Below are 20,166 nucleotides of genomic sequence, written 5' to 3' on the forward strand. Positions count from 1 at the left end.
GGTTGAACAGTCATAAATTACTGCAGGACCATTTCAGGCTTGACATAAGGAAGAATTTCTTTCCTGTCTGAGCCCCTAAGGTCTGGAACAGCCTGCCATCGGAGGTGGTTCAAGCACCTACACTGAACACCTTCAAGAGTAAACTGGATGCTTATCTTGCTATGACCCCAGCTGATTTCCTGTCCTTCGGGCAGGGGGCTGGACTCGATGATCTTCCGAGGTTCCTTCCAGCCGTAATATCTATGAAAACCTAGTAGAGTTGAGTAAGTGAACTGTGTATGAAGGCCATGTCTCTATAGGCCTGCCTTTGTAAGCATGCTGAGAGTATCCTGAATCATCTGCAAAAGAGTTTCCAGTTTGACAAGTGAGGGACGTGTGGCTTGCCTTCCTGCGGTACAAGCTGGGTTGCTAGCTCCAGTATCCACTTCCTCTTATTGTGCTATCCCTTCCTATTATGTTTTGTTTTTCCTCTCTAAACTTCAGATGAAGAGTTTTTTTCTGTATGTGATTATCAGAAGATTGTTGTGGTGGTAAGGTTTCCCAAATGATCATCCTCCCTGCTCCTCTGCTTTCCTGGGTCTTAGTCATAATTATAAGTGCGGCATAGTCTGTGCTTTTGGGTGCTTCTTCTGTCTTGCGGACGTTGACTCTAGAGGCCAACTTCTTCTGAGTTCTCCAGCATCTTTCCCTGAGAATCACTGCTGTGCAATAGGCTGATGGTGTTTACATTCTTTGCTTGAAGCCATATGCTGCTTGTACTATCTTGCAAAGTCTGTGCCGTCTTGGCAGCTGCATGTAACTGATGGCTGGACACTGTCCATGTACTATTGTTGTCACTCTCTTCTGACAACAGGTGCTTTCACTGTCTTGGTGCCTGTGGGACTGTGTACTCCTTTTATATGTCAACACCATTCACAGGCATGTGAATAGCTTCATTCTGATTCACAGCTGAGTCCACTGGCAGGAGTGGCAATTTGCATCTTCTGGAGCTTATTTTCTGCTGAGATAACCTTCACCCCAAAGCTTACGGTTCCCATTTACACTTCTATCTCGCACAGTAGAATTTTCCAGGACGTGCACAGCCTCATTTGGGTGTGATCCCACAGTCTGTTTGCATGAAAGGACAGTGAATTGAGGTAGAGATCCAGCTTTTGGGCAGCCTTTGGATTTATGGGTGGGAACACTGAGAAGCAGCTGGTCCAAATAGCTCCCCCCATATGCAACCTAGTGACAGTCCATGTTTGAATGTGCATAGCTAGGTAGCAAGGGGCATGTTCTCATCTGGCAGATGGAACATATACTATTTGGGGATGTGAAATAAGGTATACTCACCTGTATAATTTGCTTGCTGGAAGTGATGCATGGCTTCTAAACTGTCTCAATATATGTTTCAATGCAACAGAATTGTGCCATTGTGAATCTGTAACTCTCCCAAGTCCTATGCATATGTAACTAAAGGTTTATCTAACCACTCAGTTCACAAAAACTAAGATTGTCCCTAATTTACTTTTTTTTTAAAATAAGGAATGCCTTTAACTGCTTGATTAATCTAGGGCTTACTCAAAAAGTCCTAGACTACAGGCTCTGATATCTTTATTAAAAGGCTGGAAAACAAAATGACAAGCTTCCAGAAAGTTTACCTACATAAAGCTTCTGCATACCATGCCATATACATTTAACAGTATATACCACCACAGGACTGTCCAACTGGTAGCCTGTGGGCTACACCTAACCAGCGAGGGGTCATGTGTAACCTGCAGGTTCTCATCCAGCCACCACTCTCCCCACTGGTTTGACTGCTGCAGTGGCCAGAGTCTCAGTGGCATGGGAGCATGGTGGGAGGCCATGTGAGCTTGCTGCCTGTGTAGTGGTGCCAGTGCAGGGGCTCCGGCAGAGTACTTACACTGCTTGTGTGGCGGTGAAGAAGGAGGAGGGAATTACCCATGCAATGGGCTCACATGGCAGCAGTAGGGGTGTGCTCACCAGCACCGTGGTAGTGGCAAGGGGTGGGGGTGCTGCATGTGGTGGGGGTGCTGCGGGGCTCGTGTGGCTCCACACCATGCAGCTTGTACAGTGTGTGGCCTAGGGCCTGCAACCAGTGTAATGTGTGGCCCTCGCTGCTGGACAGTCACATACTAGCATCTGCTTCTGAAAATAAAAGTAATTTGTTCAACAAGAACTATAGAATTGTCAAAAGCAATTTTTATGTCTTCAGTAGGAGCAAGATTGGGCTCTTACTTGTAGCTCCACCATTGCTTTCCTAAATATTTGCACATTATGGTGCAGGTTTTACTCAACAGTAATATTATCAAAAGATGTATCATCTATTTTCAAGGAATCCCCAGGAAATCTGTACAATTTTCCCTGCCCTTTATATTCTCCAGAAAACACTTACCTCAGACAAATGATCTTCCACACCAAATGAAATATCTGCCACAACCTGTTAAGAATATATTACAAGATACATATTACCCACAGTGTACAAACATTAGGTTTTTTAATGTAGTTGTGTAAAGGCACCATAGTACATAATAAAAAAGATTATAGTCTGAACTAATAGGTTGTTTTGTTGCATTGATATAAAGAAACGCTTTAGACATCAACAGAGGAGACACTTGAAAGCTAATTTTCATGCTGCTTATAATGGAGTGGCAGTAGCCAACCCTCAATTAAGTTTACATATGGGTTTTGGGGTTTTTTTTGTTTTGTTTTATAAACTTTAGTTTGGCCTACTCTCTACAGTCTACAAACAAAGAAATATCAACATTTAGGTCTAGGGCTCAGAGGGGTTTTTATCAACTTTATAATGCATGTAAAATTACCATTTGAGCCACTTTGTTTAAAATAAAAACTGAAAGAGAAGAAATACTTAGGTTTTTGGATTTACTTTTTAAGATACAGTACACTGAAGCAACTGTTTCTTGATCAGGCTCTAATTAAAAATTAAGATTTTAGGCCTCAAATCTATAAGCGACTGTGACCCAAAAGACTCGTATATCTGAGTAGGTTTTCACTACCATTTTACAGTGAAAACACAGCCTATCCATATACATTTCTTCACAAAATTGGGGTTTGAAACAGTGGTCTCAGAATGGTTTAAAAGGGTGGGTCAATATTACCTAGAGTTCATATGGAGAAAGATTAATTAATTATAGAGATGAGTTCAAAAATGGAGGCTTAGCAATGAGGAAAAGGGAGAAATGTCACAAGAGCTTAATTTTATCAGACAAATGAGAAGTGGGAGTCTTTCCTGAAGAGATGAATAATAGGGGTGTGCAAAGCAGGCCCTATTCGACTCAGATTTGGCCAGAATCAGGGACAGTGATTTGAGTAGTTGATTCAGATCATTGTCCCCCATTTCATTAAGCTGAATCCGAATCTGAAGATGTGATGCCGATATGGAGAATCACAGATTCGGACACAGACACAGCTTTAAATGTTTTTTTCTACATACCTCAATGTACCAGCACGGCTCATGATCTTTGCGATGCTGGGGTGGATGGAGCCTCCCACAGGAGTGCAGGTTGGGGGAGGGCCCTCCACGTGCCTGGTGGTGAACCCAGAAGTGGACCTGAAATACTTCCGGTCCACTTCTGGGTCTGCCAGGGAACATACAGGGGCCCCTCGCAACCTGGCTTGGTGATTGGTTGTAGGGGGACCCCAGGTGCTCCCCCCAGACCCAGGAGGCACCAGTCTCCAAGCTGGAGGGGCAGAAGTGCTTCTGGTCCACTTCTGGGTCTGCTGCTGAATGCACCAGGAGCCCCCCCACAGTCCTGTGGGGCACTCCATGAGCCCCGGTATCACAGCACTCACAAGTCACCTGCTACCTAGAAGTATGTAGAAAAAAACATTAAAAGCTGTGTCTACGTCCGAATCGATTCAGAGGGTTCTGATTCAATTTGGAGAAATTAAAAGGTCCTCTGATTTGATTCGGATTTGGAGATTCAGCCACCAAATTGGGCCGAATCTCCACCAAATCGAATCAGGGACCAAAGCTTCACACAGCCCTAATGAATAAAGCTATGACCCCCTCCAAATTCAAATCCTTTCCCAAAACCCACCTCCACTGACACCAACAAGAAATCAGCCACTGGGTAGGCTAAGAGGAAACTGGGAGAGTCAGTATTAACATAATTATAAAATTATGTGTCACACGTATATGAGCATGTTCTGTAGCCCTTAAGTGAACAGAGTTAAAAGGTGGTGCTCTAACAAAGCAACATGCTTAACATCACAAACACATATGTAAGAGACTGTAAAAATCAATATCTTATAGTACCTGGTTTCAGTAATGCACCCAAAAAAGGGGAATGTTGAGGTTTCTTGAAGGTCTAAAATTAATTCTGGATTTCCTAATTTTTCATCTTATTTATTTAGACTAAGTAGCACATTCTTGTAGGGATTAATCTTGATCAAATACAAAAGTCTCCATGGAAAAGCCAGTGTTTACTAACAGATGGCACAGTGGTGTCTGACACACCTTGAGTACACCTCAGACATCAGTGTGTAAAAACAGTGGAGGCCATCCTATGATGACCCAACTGTTATATACCAGCCATCTACCCATTGCTGCAGAATCCTTCTGCAGCATGGATTAGGCTACCGACCACATCTTCAGATGCTGACCTTAACTGATGCTTAATCCTGACATTTAAAACAGAGACAAATTTAGCTTCCAAATACTTTTTGAAGCTCTACAAACACAATTTTTAATTAAAACTAAAATGAAAGTACAGTTTGTTTAGACCTCTAAAAGCTTTGTTCTTTACACCTGGCAAATTTCTCTCTCAGATTACAGCTATTTAATTTTCAGTAATGTGTTGCAGCCTGCTGACAGCGGTTTTACTGCTGGCTGCTTTCACTGAATTCTGAGACACTTGTATCTGTCATGACAGCATTGACTTCTTTTTAATGAAAAACATCATGTTAAAATGAAACATTATCAATTCATCACTTACGGTATCAGTATTTTTAACCCAGTTGTAATTCTCTAGCACTTGTGAAAGTATGTGGAGAGGTTGTTTATGGAAGAGGGGTGAACTGGGTGCTTCTACACATGCATTAGCACACTTTCGTTAGTGTGCATTATATCTAGTACCTCTGTTGTGAGGTGCTAGGAAAATGCACATTAGCCTGTCTTAATGCCCATCTTAGCCTGTTATTAACTGGAGAGCATGCTTTTTAAGTGATACTTAATGTTCACTAGCCTATTTTAATGTGCATTAACTAAAAAGCTCATTTTAAATGATGCTTTAATAAGCAAATGCACATTAAACCACATGTGTAGATGCGTGACCTTGATATCAAGAGAACCTGGAAGCCACTACTCTAACAACATCCTCTCTCTGTTTCAGTTACTAAGAAGAATGATGCACAATTTATCAGTGATTATGATGCAGTAACCACCAATATTACTAACTGACAAAAGGCATGGTTTTGGTTCTTTTGTTTTGTTTGGTTTTTTACCTTGGCACTTCAATCCCCTGACATCTCTTGCAATCTAGTAGGTGTTTCTTTGCTTCACAGGGAGTAAGAGGGAACACTGCACAGCATGCCAGATAGTAGCAGCAGCAGGAGAAAAAAAGGATAGGTCAGGGAATCAAGCCAGCAGGTTCATGAGTATTACGTTAATAGAAATACCTGGTCTTAAAACCTTCCTGATACAGGTAAGTCTAGATGCTTATGACTGGCCATTGGCATCTCTGATATTATTAGAGGTTTTAGCTTAAAAAAGAAAATATCAATAAACAAAAGCCAAAGCAAGGACACATGAGAAGAAATGAAACAAGCAAGAAATGAAAAGAAATGAAAAGTTATATTACATACATCTGGGTAAATTCTGGTATGTTTCAGAGATCACCCAAAAGCACACTTGAACACTATCCAAAATAAAGAAGGAAAGAAATCCATCACCTTCACCTACAACCAAGGGAAAGATCATTCAAAGTCAGCTAGAACTGTAGAAATTTTTCAAAACAAAGCTAGGATTCATAGGATGTATTCACCTTGAATTCATAGGGATCCAAGTAGTATTAACTAAGATGGGGTGTGGACAGACAAACAAATTACACTATGTTAAAAAAGGGAACAGGGGGATTTACTGCAGATCAGCTGATACACAGTGCATCTACTCATGCAATTAATGTGAACAGATAAACTCTGGGGCTGTTTGGGCTGGAGTAAACTTCTCCTATTGCAGCATCTACACCTGCACCTGGGACAGCAGCAATTTGAGCCAGGGCAGAGCAAGTCCAGGCTGGCAGCAGGCTTGAAGGATCAGTTCCATGCTGCAGCATCAGACAGAGGGACTGGCTGAAGCACAAGAACACCAAAAATGTGGCAGCATATAGCTAGGAGACAGACAGGAGTTTGCCTCTGCTGCCTGGGCTAACTGGGCTCAATTTATGCCCACAATCACCATCCACACATGCATTTCATTGCAGTTAATTACTCCCTGACTACTACCTTCTGGCAGAGTTAATTCATTTCCCCCCTGCCTTAATATTGGCACATGTGTAGACAGTGACACTTTACTGAGGAGCTAATTAGATTACTCCACAGTAAAGTGTGTAGTAAATGCACCCAGGAAGTGCTTCACATATCCACTCTATCCTGCAGTAAATGGAAGGTAAACAATAGTTGCAATAAACGTGCAAATATTTAATTCAGGGGTACGCTACTCCAGTTTAACTTCCACATACCAGGAGAACAAACATACAGTATAGTTACTACAGATTAGATGATCTGCAGCAAATTTCCCCATACTCTGCCTCTTAACTCAAGACTTATTTATCTGTCCACACCCTTTGCCTGCAGGAATGTAATTCTACCAAGTTAGCTCTGATTCTAGGTAGCAGAACAACACATCAGCATATGAGTCTATTTTCCTCCACTTGAAAGAGGACTTTGTTCTGATTCAGGCTGGTTAGTGTTGTTTATGGCTTTGTCCCAGCAAGTTAAAGACAACTATGTTGTTCTGACTATCTCGTGGTAGTTCCAGTAGGGTGCTGTTTGTTTCTGGATGTTTCTGCAATTTCAGAATGAAATTCAAAATTCAGAAAAGAATGATTTTTGGATGGTTCCACTGGATGTAAGTTCTGGCAAAAAACAATAAAGATGTTTCTGCAAGCAGAGTTGTCAGAGTTTGTACACATTTCACTAGGTCAGGAGCTGCAGGAGAAAGTTGGCTGATAGGGTTATTCTGAGACACCACAGAATCTTCAGCATAAGTAAACTACCAAGTAAAAGTTCTCACTGCCTTAAGAAATATAGTCAGAGGTGTAAGAGGGCAGCTCTACACCCAGGGCAGAGGCAGTGCATGGGCCAGCACCAACTGCTGTGCCACTGATGACAGTCACATAGCTAGCCACCAGCTATAACAGCAGGTATTGCTGTGTCCTCTCCAAAGGCAGCATCCAAAGCTACTGTCCCTGTTCCCTGCCCTGCCCTCCAGTTATGCTTCTGAACATAATGCTGAGTTACAGAAATTTGTAACACTATCTGACCTTTCAAAGAATGCAAAGCCTGAACTCTCAGCATTGGGAACGTGACCTTGTGTGACCTACTGAGGATAGGCTTTATTTTTTTAAAAACAAAAATAAAAACTTGACTCCATTGTCAAGCAGGATCTGAATACATTATTTGCCCTTTCCCTTCATGTGTACCTCCTCTGCCTAACAATAGTTTTGTAAGGAAATTCGTAAGGAAAATTACTGCATGCAAGGAAATTGTATCTATAGTGCCCTGCAGTGAAACCAATACCCAATTTGCCATAAGTTTTGTCAGTGATTGGAAGATAAATGATTCACTTATAACATTTTGCTGTACAGTTCAATTGCCATGGTAAGTACAGCACTTCTATGTAAAGTGCATGTTTTATACACACCACTATGACTCTCTTTGATACTAGTGTCTAATAACCCTGCAGACTCTAAACAAAGTCTCTTCCTTTGCAAAGGAATTAGAGGATATCTTTTCAAAGGATATGTGATCCTCCCATGGCCTAGAGCAGAGGCAAGACAACCATCCTCATTGGACAGAGCTCAGTCTTACCAAGAAATGCATTTTACACAAACCCTGGACCACCCTGTTAAAGGCCAACAACACCATTTTGATAAATGAACATTCTCCCACTAAGTGAATATCTTTAATCTCTATTTCTTGTTACATGATCATTATCTTGTGATTTATTATTAAAGGTTATTGGTAAGCTGTTCCAGAAGAAGGACTTTAAAATCCTTTCAGTGGTCATATTAGAGGCACTAAAAGCCACACAATGGTTTTTGCCATAAGCATGGAATTATTTTTAAACAACCACAACATTTCCACAACTAGGCACAGAGTCTGCATCCTAGAAAAGTGGTTCTAGCTCTCTGAGATAAATGCTTTTATAGAGCAGAAGACTTTTTTTTTTTGCCTTACTCTCATTCTCTCTAAAATAACAAAACAAAACAGAAAATCACTGTGGCTAAGCTTGAAGAAAGGTATAGTACATTTATTAAATATTCCAGCCCGTGATTCCCTTCTGAGACATGAATGCATCTGAGATGCTCTATGCCTTCTATCACTATTCATGTGCTTCCTGCCTGACATTTCTGTTTAGAGGAGTTAATTGTTTTAAATGTCTAACCCAGTGGCTCCCCAGGTTTTTGGGCCATGTGATCATTGCCCACCTTCAACATTTCCTGCAGACCATCCCACACTTTAACATCAAACTTGGAATTAGTCTGAATTCTGCCCTAAACCATTTGAGATTTACAGACCAGTTCTCCTGGAGTTCTGCTTAAGTCCCCTGGAGAGATTGTGCAAATCTTAACTTTGACCCCAGGAAAAAAATCAGTTACCATCAGACCCAAACCTCTACAGATGCTGCATTTTTGGAATGGGAGGCAGGCATTTATTACGCAACAGGACTGCTGGCATTATCTTTGCAGATTCACAGAGAAAGCAGCAGATAAAAATAAAAACCACAGCTGGCCATTTAAGATAAAAATGTCCTCTGCGTGAAAACTAGTCTAGCTGTGTAAAATGTATCAAACAAAAGGCTGAAATTATCATTTATAGCCTGAACCAAAATAGAATTTTGCAAACCAGAAGGGTGGGTAAAGGCCTGGCTTTTGGTAAATCTCAGTTGGTACAAATGCACTATTAAGTATCAATTTTCTGCCTAGTGCAGAGTTCAATGGCTGTAAACATCATATACCATTAAGCACGCATATAATTTTTGTCAACACAATTCCAAAGTAATAAAAATGACAACAACTCATGGTAGGGGGAGTTTTGTCATACTGGCATGATTAGATGATAATGCTTTTTAACAGCTTGCTGATCCTTACAGTGCAGTTAAAAGATTACCAGACAGTTGTAAATATTTAAGCAAGACAAAAATTCCAAGCAAAACACAAAACTTAAAAGAAAATGTCAAGCCCTTTACACCTCACCATTTTTCCCATTTAATATTTGATGTGAGCTGGAAGCCTGCCAGAGCCTGAGCTAGGGGAAGACTGACATTCCACTGGAATAAGGGACCCTGCTTCTCTTTTCCCTGAGGCTGATGTAAATCAGGTGTAAGAAGTCAATAGAGCGATGTCAGTATGAAACTGATGTAAGTAAGAGAAGAAACAGCAGATGCTGTGTGTTAAACATATAAAGCATGATGGATGGCATGGGAATATTTTCTCAATAAAGTGTAGCTGTACAGTACGTATTTGTTACTGGAATTCTCTCTTTTTTTCCAAAAGGATTAATGGTGAAAGGAAAAGGAGGTTGAAAGTGTTTTCATACAGCAAGTAAGCCATTTTATTTGGACCTTTCTTGAGGCCAAATCCAAAATTCATATTAGCCTGCTCTGCTGACCCATAATCCAGTTGCACCCCGTCCTCTCCAAATGAAAAACAAGAGCAGCTCTTGAATGCAACCGGGAGGAAATTTCAGATACCTCTTTCAGCTCACAGGGTTTGGGGCATGGGGCAGTGCCCCACTCTGTGCCTTTTGGGATGTGATTTTCTTTTCCTTTTTCAGGATCCAAGCGACTATCAGCCGCAGCCTCCATCTCATCTGCTTGGTTCTTGTCTTCCTCAGAAGCACAGCAACCAGCTTCTTTCAGCTGAAACCCTCGGATCAACAGCTGACAGGCCTCCAAGTCAGCTTCCCACACTCTCTGGAGCAGCTGGCTCCCACAGCTGAAATAAAAGCCAAAGGATAATAAAAATGCAGTTCAGGGAGAATATTTCCTATCACACAATTTTTGGGGGTTGGTGTTTGTTTCTGTTTTCCTACCTAACAAAAAAGGGTAGTTCAGTGTTTTCACAAAACCTCAGCACATCTTTAAATGGAAATGGGTTATTTCAAGCTGAGTAGTAGTAAAAGAACATCAGGACAAATCTTTCTGATAAGATGCTGTTGCTTACTGTAGCATGCACTGTAGGGATATTAGACCCCACCCTGATTTTACTTAATAGAAGTCTTGCCATTGCCTTCAGTGCGAGCAGGCTCACTTGATTTAGTCAGCTCCAGGGGCTGCATATCTGGAATCCCAAAAATAACTCATATTTTCCCCTCAAACTGCTCTAACCATTACTGTCAATGGAAAAATTATTATTTAGAGCAATAATAATTTAATCAAATTCTATTTTTTTTTAAATTACTAGTGTAAATATTATTTTTACTAGAATTAAACTTTGACCTTTCAGGCTTTTGCAGATTGAAGTTTATCTCATAAGGACTTTTTTCTCCTCTCTTCAGCCTCCTCTTATTTTCTTCTGTCTATTTCTCCCTATCTCTCTTTATGATACTTTATTGTTCCCTTCAATCCAAGTGCAGAACAAACTGAAAACATGTTTATATTTAAAAATTCTTCTCAACTTTGCAATACTGTATCTTCTTTCATTCAAAATTCTCTTACTTACTTTAAAGACTCATTATTGAAACTTTCCATCTACAGCTCTTCAATTAAGTCAATGAGAATTGCATGCATACAGAGTTTCACAGGATTACACGCTAAATATTTAAACCTGACATTACCTTTGCAACATATGGATATATCTCAACCTCATTTTAAAGATGACAGACCTACTAAAGTGCAGTTGGATAGTGGCAGAGATGGAAATAAAACCCAGGAGTCTTGATTCCCCTTTAGGAACTTATAGAGCAGTGGTGTTCAACCTTTTTTCATGTGCAGAGCCCTAAAAAAATGTGAATGGAGCTGCAGACCCCTTTGAATTGTAGATGTGGGTATTCACATACTTTCGATTAATCATAGTCATCTTTTGTGGACCCCTTAGACAGTGTGTGGATCCCCAGGGGTCTGCAGACCACAGTTCAAAAGCCACTGTTCTAGACAAATTGTGTTTTGAAACCTAAGAATTTATGTATGTTCTGCAGGTTCATTTGTGATAGAATTAAATATAATTAAATACTTTTTCTTTTATATAAATTAAATATAATTGAGCCATGTCAATTAATGCATGATATCCACAGACTGACCCCACATACCAACCCCATGTCGGATCAGGGCATGGAGAGACCCCCATCTGCAGGATGGAGCCTGCAGACTAGCCCTGTTACACTCATACGGCCTGTGGGACCAGAGCACTGCACTAAATAAATGCTGGTATATTTTACTGTACATGCTGTATATTTTACTGGGAGTGCACATGTGGAACAACAGGGATTTTGGAACTAAGATACTGGATTAGTACTTTGCGCTTGTATATCTGCTTATTTGAAGTGGAATGTGGCATGTGGTCTTCAGATTGCTGCCTGAATCCCAATGGCTCCCAAGCAATGCTAATTAGAAGGGAAGAAATCTTCAACAGGTGCTATATTCATATTCCATGTTCCATCGAGTCAGCAGTCTGCCTACCCAGCCAAAAAGCACTTTCCTGCTTCTTTCGATGCTAGACTTGGCACTTGTCAGTCATGGCATTATGACCACTGACTTCAAACTTCTAGTAATCAGTAGGGCTGTGCAAAGCTTTGACTTAATATTCCGTTTGACAAATATTTGACCTTGAAAAGTGAAAGTTGAGTCGAATAGCTGTCAAATCGAATACCAGAAGTCAAATATTAACAGCGCGGGTTGAATATTTGACAAGGGTCGAATATTCGACTTGCCTATACTGGATTCCCTGGGCTGGCCAGTGACCTGTCAGCATTCTCTGAGGTCCCTTCTAATCCCAGTGCTCTGGGGAAGGGCTAGAGAAAATGCATAAAAGGCAGAAGTTTTTCAGCTCCCTGCTTTTTGTCTTGGGGTCAGTTTCTGAGCTGCTGGTGTTCTCCAGCACCTCTGCATCAGATCACGACAGCTGGGCATGAAGACTTACAGAGAGAGGTCAGCATCTAAGATGACTCCTGAGTGTCTGTTATGGGCTTGAGTAACTGGGAGCATGGTGGAGCTGTCCACAGTGACCAAGGAAGGAAGTAGAGGGGAGGGTTTTGAGGGGAAGGATTAAGAGCTGTTTTAGCTTTAAGGTCAATCATGTCACTAGTTATCCATGATGAGATGTTGGAAAGACAAATCAAGATGTTAATTTTGACCAAGGCTGAAGTATAAAAGTAGATCTGTGAGCCCATCCTGTAGAGATTATAGTTGAATTTGTGTTTGTATATGAGATCACCAAGACATAAGTTGCAGGGAGAGAATAAAGGGGACAAGTGACAGAGCTCCATGGGAGTACCACAGAAAGCAGGAGGGAGGGTCTCCTTTAAATCTTGGGTCATGCTTTATTACATACATAAGGGGAGTTCTACCCAGTGAGGCTTCTTCATCTTCTGTAAAGTTTAAAGGCTGCTGCTTCCCTCAGTCTCCATGCAAGATTCTCGGTGATACCAATGGCAGTGGGTTCTTCAGCCAAATAGTGTTTGAAAGCTATTTACAAGGCTAGCTGCAAGTCTGAGAAAACAGGTTTCCTACTAAGAGCTTTGCAGACGTACACAAGTCACATTTAGCTCCAAAACGCTTTAGCCTAAGTAAAAACATATACTCGTGTAAGAACAGCCAAAATATGTATATGTATATATACATACATAAATATATACATACCCACATATACATATTATGTATAAAACCCAGACAAGGAAACAGCATTTCTTGTAAGATTTACCACAGCTTATCTCAGGGATGTCTTCCAACGACTGAACTGTGAAGAAAAATGGTTCACGTTCCACGGTAGCCAAAACGCTGTGTGTTTGAAGATGATACTGTTCTTTATGCTGACAGTGAGAATGCCTCTCTGCAAGAAACCCAATCTTCAAAGCCAAGAAAGTGAGATTGAAAATGAAATCAAGCATAATAAAACTCAGATTTGAAAAATACATAAGCAAAAGCTTGCTGTAGCAAGAACATCAATTAGGTAAAAGAAAATATTTGAGGAGATCAAAACTAAGCTCCTGCTTCAGGAAAGCATATAAGCATATGGGTAACTTCAGGTGCATGCTTAAGTCTCAATGACATTATTGTGGGTCATTGTCTGCAGGCCCTATTCAGGCTTCCATATTCACTCTTTGCCCTAGAAAAAGTTCCAGTGACATTAATGGGAGTTTTCCCCAAGTATAAAAAGATAGTGAGGAGTAATGAAGAGGGTCCGACAGAACTAAAGCAAGAATGTAATTATAAAGAAGGATACAGACACTATTAACAGCAAAGTCTAGTGCACAGCACTAGTTTACCTGCCAGCAGAGAGCTGGGAAATCACAATCACAGGGGCTAAAAAGGACCTTAAAGGTCACTTAATCCAATGGCCTGTCCAGATGAAGGTTCATACAGATGCAGAATCAGGAGGGTTGGTTTCTATTCTTGGTTTAGCCACTGACTACCACGTAAACCAAGAAGAGTCACTTCATCTCTCTGTACCTCTGTTCCCACTCCCAGCATTTGTCTGTCTTCTCTGTTTGTGCTCCATACCTGGGGCAAAGACAGTCTCCTACTATGTGTCTACACACTGCCTGGTTGCCCTCTTAAGGTAACCAACAAAACAGAATCGAGGAGGAAGTTGATGGAAAGAAAAATCAAGATTAATGCATACTTCACTGACATAGAGAGACCACATCTTTATTTAACCATCCTTTTAAAAAATTTTTCCATGTTAATACCATAATGTTGTGCTTTAACAGCCATGGCTATATATGAACATCACATGCTCCTTCAGAAATGCATATTTATGCCCTACTGTATCACTCCAGTTCTCCAATCTGACTTTCTCTTGACCCTTCAGGATTCACTCTGCCATCCCAGCCAAGTTTTCAATGCCTACACCTCTACCTTTTCTACTGTTCATCAAAACCACACACTGCAGCAGCCCCTCTTGTGACAGGTTTGCAGGCAGGATAGTCGACCCTCTATACAATCCCTGATATAGTCACCAGCTATAAAGTCTCAATTTCACAATTCAATACCTAATATGACACTGTATGTCTCCTCTATGACCACCATGAGAGGTGGAAATCTCATTAGCTCATTACATACAGGACTACACAGAAGTTCCTAAGGCATCATAGGCTTCTTTTTGCTGTTCCCTATTTCAAAATGTGTTAACAACCCTTGTTTGCTCTTCAACGCCATAAACTCTGTCCCCATCCAAGTGCTTTACAATTTAAGCCATATGAGACACAAGCTGTTCAATTTTTTTATTCCAAGGACTGGCTGGATGAGTAGCGGCACGGGGCTGGTCCACAGGCCACATCCCTCCACCATGCAGGATCCAACACTGTTAGATTCAGAGCCATCTCCTTTGATTAGCATATATGCAAACTCTCAACTGCTCAGTTCAGTTAATAGTTTAAGAGTATTATTGGATTTATTGCTGACACAATTCTCACATAGCAGCACCTGCAACTAATGCTTCCTACTCTCACCATTTTTTATGGCACTCTCTCTGTTTCTGGCAGACGATGACCTGGCCTCAGTTACTCATAGCCATTTAAAAGATTGCCAAAAGCTCCAGGACAAAGTATGTGGATGACAACCAAGTTCCTCTGGCACAACAGAAATTGACACAAGAAAAATAAAACCTGTCTCTGTGGGAGCTGATCCAAGACTGAAGAATAAACTACCCCAGGTAATGAGGCCCATCACAGACCTCACTGCCCTCTGCTCCAAGTACAAGGGCTCTGCTTTCTCAAGGACATAGCAGTGCCATACATATTTACTTTAAAAAAATAAAACTAAAAGCTACTAAACCAAGATGGTTGACCATACACATTTATTCCTCTCTGGAGAGGATAACAGTTATATATGTGACAGTTATTAGTCCCATGGTTTAGTACTCTATTGAAAAGGCATTCACGACCAGATCCACAAAAATAACTTAGGTGCTGAAATTCAAGACGGCAAACCTCCCAAACCCTGCCTAACCTCTCAAGCCCCTGGGTGCCTATACATGAGCATGGAGGCTGCTCCGACACACTGTATTACTGTGCATTGGAGCAGACTGGATTAACCGAGTCTGCTAGTGTGGTGATTACTGCGCTCCAGCCAGCCTGTGTGTCTCATGTATCAGCATCCCCATCCTTCAAAATGGCAACAGGGTTGCTTTATCTAAAGCTCGTTTGATGAGCTTTAGATAAAACACCCCTGCCATCATTTTGAAGCATGGGGACACTGATACATGAGAGGTGTGGGTGCTTTAATGAACTCCAAGAGCCATTCTAATTAAAGAACCCCCCACCTGTATAGATGCTCCCTGTGGCTAAAAACAGACAACTAGTTTGATCTGTATCAAAGCATTTTATGCTGTATTTAATCCAGACCTTTTAGGCAATCAAGCTCAATGCCCTGCATTAAATACCTTTAAATTATTCAGATTAATACTGATTCAGAACAATCACAGCTAATTAGACTTAACTGCCACATAGGCCTAGTGTGTAAACGGCTGGGCCCCACCTGTTTTGATAACAGTTGTATCCCAGCCTCGTCAGAGCTACATCAAACTGGTTGTCTGTTTTTAGTCTATACGAGTCCAAGTTTTCTCTAGTAAGGGTCCCAGGAATAGCAAGTTCTGCATCTAGATGCAGCATTGCCCTTTTCTTGCCTAGGTTGAGCCACTTGGTACTTTCTCAACTATGTTGAGCAACTTTTTCTCACCTAAGCCTGATCAAAATCCATAAACTAGTCATTCTTCCCTGGTCTGTACATCCTGTGGGGCACAGTGTGGTAAGTATGCTCATGACATACCTAACACAGATGGACAGGATCAGACTCTTGACACAACATGGTGATGGCCACTACTTTAATTCAAAAACATGGCTGGAAGAAGTAGTGCTGGTGGTGCCCTCTCTTTTCACAGCCAACTAACAGTCAGAGTAAAGCGAAATCACTTGAGCAAGAGATGTGAAGAGTGCCTCCATTCCAGACTACCCTCTAGCCTGGAGTGAGAACAGCCTCCAGGGAGACAGGAGCTATAGGTTTAAATGCTCTCAGGCAGAGGAGGCAAGTGGAGGTAGATGCCGGAAGGCTGGGGAAGGTCAGACTTTAAGACACTATCTTATAATCACCATTTCCCATTGACTAGGTTAGAAGTCTCACTGCTCAGCATGTTAACTGTTGTGAACCCCACTGAAGCACTCAATTCAGAACCAAGCATTGCACTGCTGATGTCTCTTTATCATGGCTAACACATTAGACTACATAGGAACAACACAAATCCAAATTAAGCACTGGCACTGTCAAGCAATTTCCTCTAATGCTCCAGGTGAATACTGAACTCTGTATCTGCAAACTTTTCTCTCTTTTGTGTCATAGACACTGCTACTCTTTAATGCCCTTTCTAGCCCCTCCAACATCTAACATGGGCTCCCTGTCCGGCCATTCAATTTTGATAGGGTGTTCTTTCCTGCAGTTCTGGCTGCCAGAAACAGTCTCTTCAGATCTTCATGTAATTTCAAATCTCAACTGAAAACAGCTTTCCCCTCTTCACTCTCTTTTCTTTCTCTCTCTGCTAGTATTCATTATTTAGTACTGCAATTTTGTATTTGCAGTAACTCTGTAACACATCCTGTGATGAAGTTTGTGTGAAAGACTGTGTACAAAACAAATGTGTACTATACTGTATAATTGACTTTGCTGATTAGATCTAAATTACATGACTTGCATTTATCCTAAAAATGTTTTATTTGTAAACAATTTTAATTGGATTCTTTTATCTTTTTGCAAAGGACATTGTGATATCAATGCAAGTAGAGAGCTGCATGTATAAATTATTATATACTAAGATGGAGCAAATAAAGCAGCCTTTTCAACCCATATAAATAAATTCCTTTTACTATACTAAGTGATTCTGAATACAAAGAAATGTATTATTATTGTATATTTCACAAAATCTACAAAATTAAGGGCTGAATTTTCATACATACATATCAAAATTGCCAAAGCAAAAGAGGAAATGAAACAAAAGGGAGTTGTGAACTGCAAGCAGGTCCCCATTTTGTGCATGTAGCTGCATGTTTTCTGTTACAAGACAATATATGCTTTATTATGCAAGATGCACAGGAAAGAAATTTTTTGTGAAAAAATGAAGCCTAATATAGGAATAGCTTAGTTTTGGGGAAAATGGCTCATATTTTCTTTCAAAGTCTACAGTTCTCATTTCATTTAAACTCTAGATCTCAACAGCTGAAAAATTTCACATCAAGTCATGTTGGTGGCTTATAGCAGGGATGGGCAAACTACGGCCCATAAGCTGGTTCTGGCCCACCAATTAATTGGATCTGGCTCATAGGGAGCACCCACTAAATTACTGGGGCTGCCAATGCTTTGCTTCTGGCTGCATCCACCAGCCCCAGCCCAGGCCAGTGTACACAGCTTTCTGGTGGGACTGCTCCCAGCACAGCTGCAGCTGCCCTGGTGCTGCTCAGATACCCTTGCCTCCAGTGGTGGCTCTTCCTCCTGCTGCATCGCTCCAAGCGGGAAAGAAGCTTCAGCCAGGTGGCTCCTGCCCCAGCACACAGGAGTCCAGCTCCAGCAACAACTCTAGCTTCTGGCTGCCTTCCACCCACAGTGCCCACCCGGTGTGATGAGCAGCCACCTGCGGGTAGTTGAGTGGGCTGCCCCATGGTCAGGTGGTCAAGTGGGCTGTGGAGCAGGGGCAGCTGTAGACCACACCGCTTGGGAAAACGCTGCTGCACATGTCCCCTGCCCCTTCTTCCTTCCCTTACCCCAGCTGGCTCCCAGGCAGCCCCCACACCCCAGCCCCACACATGTATACATACTCCCCCACACACACCCCACCACAGGGCAGGGGCATGTGGGGAGCAGATTGCAGCTCTGCCCTGGGCCCCAGCCCTAACCCTGTGCTGTCCCCACCATGTGATCCTGCAGTCTCCGTGGAGACTGGCCAGGAGCTGTGCAGACAGGGCATGTGGCTGAGTGGACAGGTAGCTGCCTCTGAGGATGGGGCTTGTATCTTGGGGTGGTGACAGTGTGGGGCTGGGGCCCAGGGCAGAGCCGCAATTTGCTCTCTGCGTGCCCCTACTTGTGGAACCCCAACTTGTGGGCAGATCACAGCTCTGTCCTGGCCCCTGGCCCCATGCTGTCAGCACCCCGCAACCCCACCCCATGATCCCAGCCCTTCCTGCCTGTCCCACTTCTGTACACTGCTGCCCTCCCACCTGCGGGCCCATCTCACATAGGGAGTTTTGATGGGTTGCTGCAGCAGAGGGAAGGGTACTGACCCAGCCTGCAACAACTCAAACCCTTTGTGGTCCCCAGGCTCAAATAATTGCCTACCTCTGGCTTACAGTCTTTTTACTCCCTCATATAAATCTCACCCTCACAAGACGCACCGAATGTTTGTCCAAATTGGGTGCATAAAGTTCAGAATTTAAATCCATGCTTTCAAAGCCTTAATGTTTGTGTAAATATCTGATGAGACAACTGATATTATAAACTGAAAAGTTCTTGCTCCTGAAAAAACGCATAATGAAAATGTCAATGGACATTTCCAGTAATGAAAGACTTCTTATGGCATTTTCTCAGATCTTCACAAACTAACAGCTGTATTTAACAGCATAAGTTATACTGATACAGTATTTCTTCTGAATTTCTTTAAAAAAAAAAAGTTTGCTAGTAGTAGAATAAAATAAATAAAATATGGTATTAATGCTAGAAGTATGGTTTCTAATAGGGCGGTGTGAAGCTTTGGGTGCTGATTCGATTTGGAGGAGATTCGGCCAGATTCGATGGCCAAATCTCTGAATCCGGGGACCAATTAAAAAGGTCCTAATCGATTTGAAGCCTCTGAATCAATTCAGAAAAAAGATTCAGAGAGCTTCAGCAATTTGGGCAGTCTCTGCTCACTGCAGCAGGGAGCTGGACTCAGACTCCATGCTGGTAAGTAGGAGGCGAGGGAGAGGAGGTTGGAGGAGGGGACCATGGGGGGGACCCTTGCCAGGGCCCATCCCCTGCCTGCTCCCCCAGCACCACTCCACCCCCCATCTGCTGTCCCAGCCCCCTCATGGCTGCTCTACCTGGCCCCAGCTCCTGGCTCTTCAAAAAAAAAAAACTCGGCACTCACGGGTGCTGCCAGGTGGAGGGGAGGAGGGGGCGATCCCTGCAGTCCCCCACTGCCCCACACTATGTGGGGGGGCTCTGCCATGAGCCCCCTGACCTCCCCCCAATCTCCTAGACCCCCATGGCTGCCCTGTCCAGCCCAGCTCCTGGCCCTTCTAAAATACAAAAACCAAATCCCCCTGAACTCACCAGCTCCTGCAGCAGCCTTGGGGCTTCTGTGGGCTTGTGGAAGAGCCCCCCATGCAGCATGGGGAAGTGGGGGGCAGTGGGGATCTCCTCCCACCAGGCAGAAGCTGGTGTGGGGGGGGGGTTGTTTTGTTTTGTTTTTAAAGGGCTGGAGCTGGGACAGGCAAGGCAGCCATGGGTGGGGTGGGGGGTGGGACAGTGGGAAGAGGAGGTTTGGGGGGCTCATGATACAGCCCCCCCCCACATGGTGTGGGGCAGTGCCAGGCAGCAGGGGTTGCCCTCCCCTGGGCAGGAGCTAGTGAGTGTTTTTTTGTTTTTTTCAAAGAGCCAGGAGCTGGGGTCAGGCAGGGCAGCCACTGAGAGCGGCCCGGGGGATGGGCCTGTGTAATTTGGAGATTTGGCTAATTTGGCAGCAGCTGAATCTCCGAATCAGAGTTGGCCGAATCAATTCAGGACAGTGATTTGAATCACTGAAT

General features: G+C 42.7%; 1 protein-coding gene across 2 annotated transcripts in view; it reads right to left on the minus strand.

Moving 5' to 3' along the window:
• DISC1 (disrupted in schizophrenia 1) overlaps positions 1-20,166 on the minus strand; it is a 373,039-nt gene that overhangs the window by 36,239 nt on the left and 316,634 nt on the right. For both annotated transcript variants that reach the window (XM_019549864.1, XM_019549863.1), the window contains 2 exons: positions 9,938-10,181; positions 2,396-2,440 (listed from right to left, as the gene is read on the minus strand). In XM_019549864.1, coding sequence (XP_019405409.1) covers positions 2,396-2,440; positions 9,938-10,181 — 289 coding nt within the window. The remainder of the gene's footprint in view (positions 1-2,395; positions 2,441-9,937; positions 10,182-20,166) is intronic.

Source organism: Crocodylus porosus, unplaced genomic scaffold (genome assembly GCF_001723895.1).
Source record: "Crocodylus porosus isolate Cpor-Errol unplaced genomic scaffold, CroPor_comp1, whole genome shotgun sequence".
NCBI lineage: Eukaryota > Metazoa > Chordata > Crocodylia > Crocodylidae > Crocodylus > Crocodylus porosus.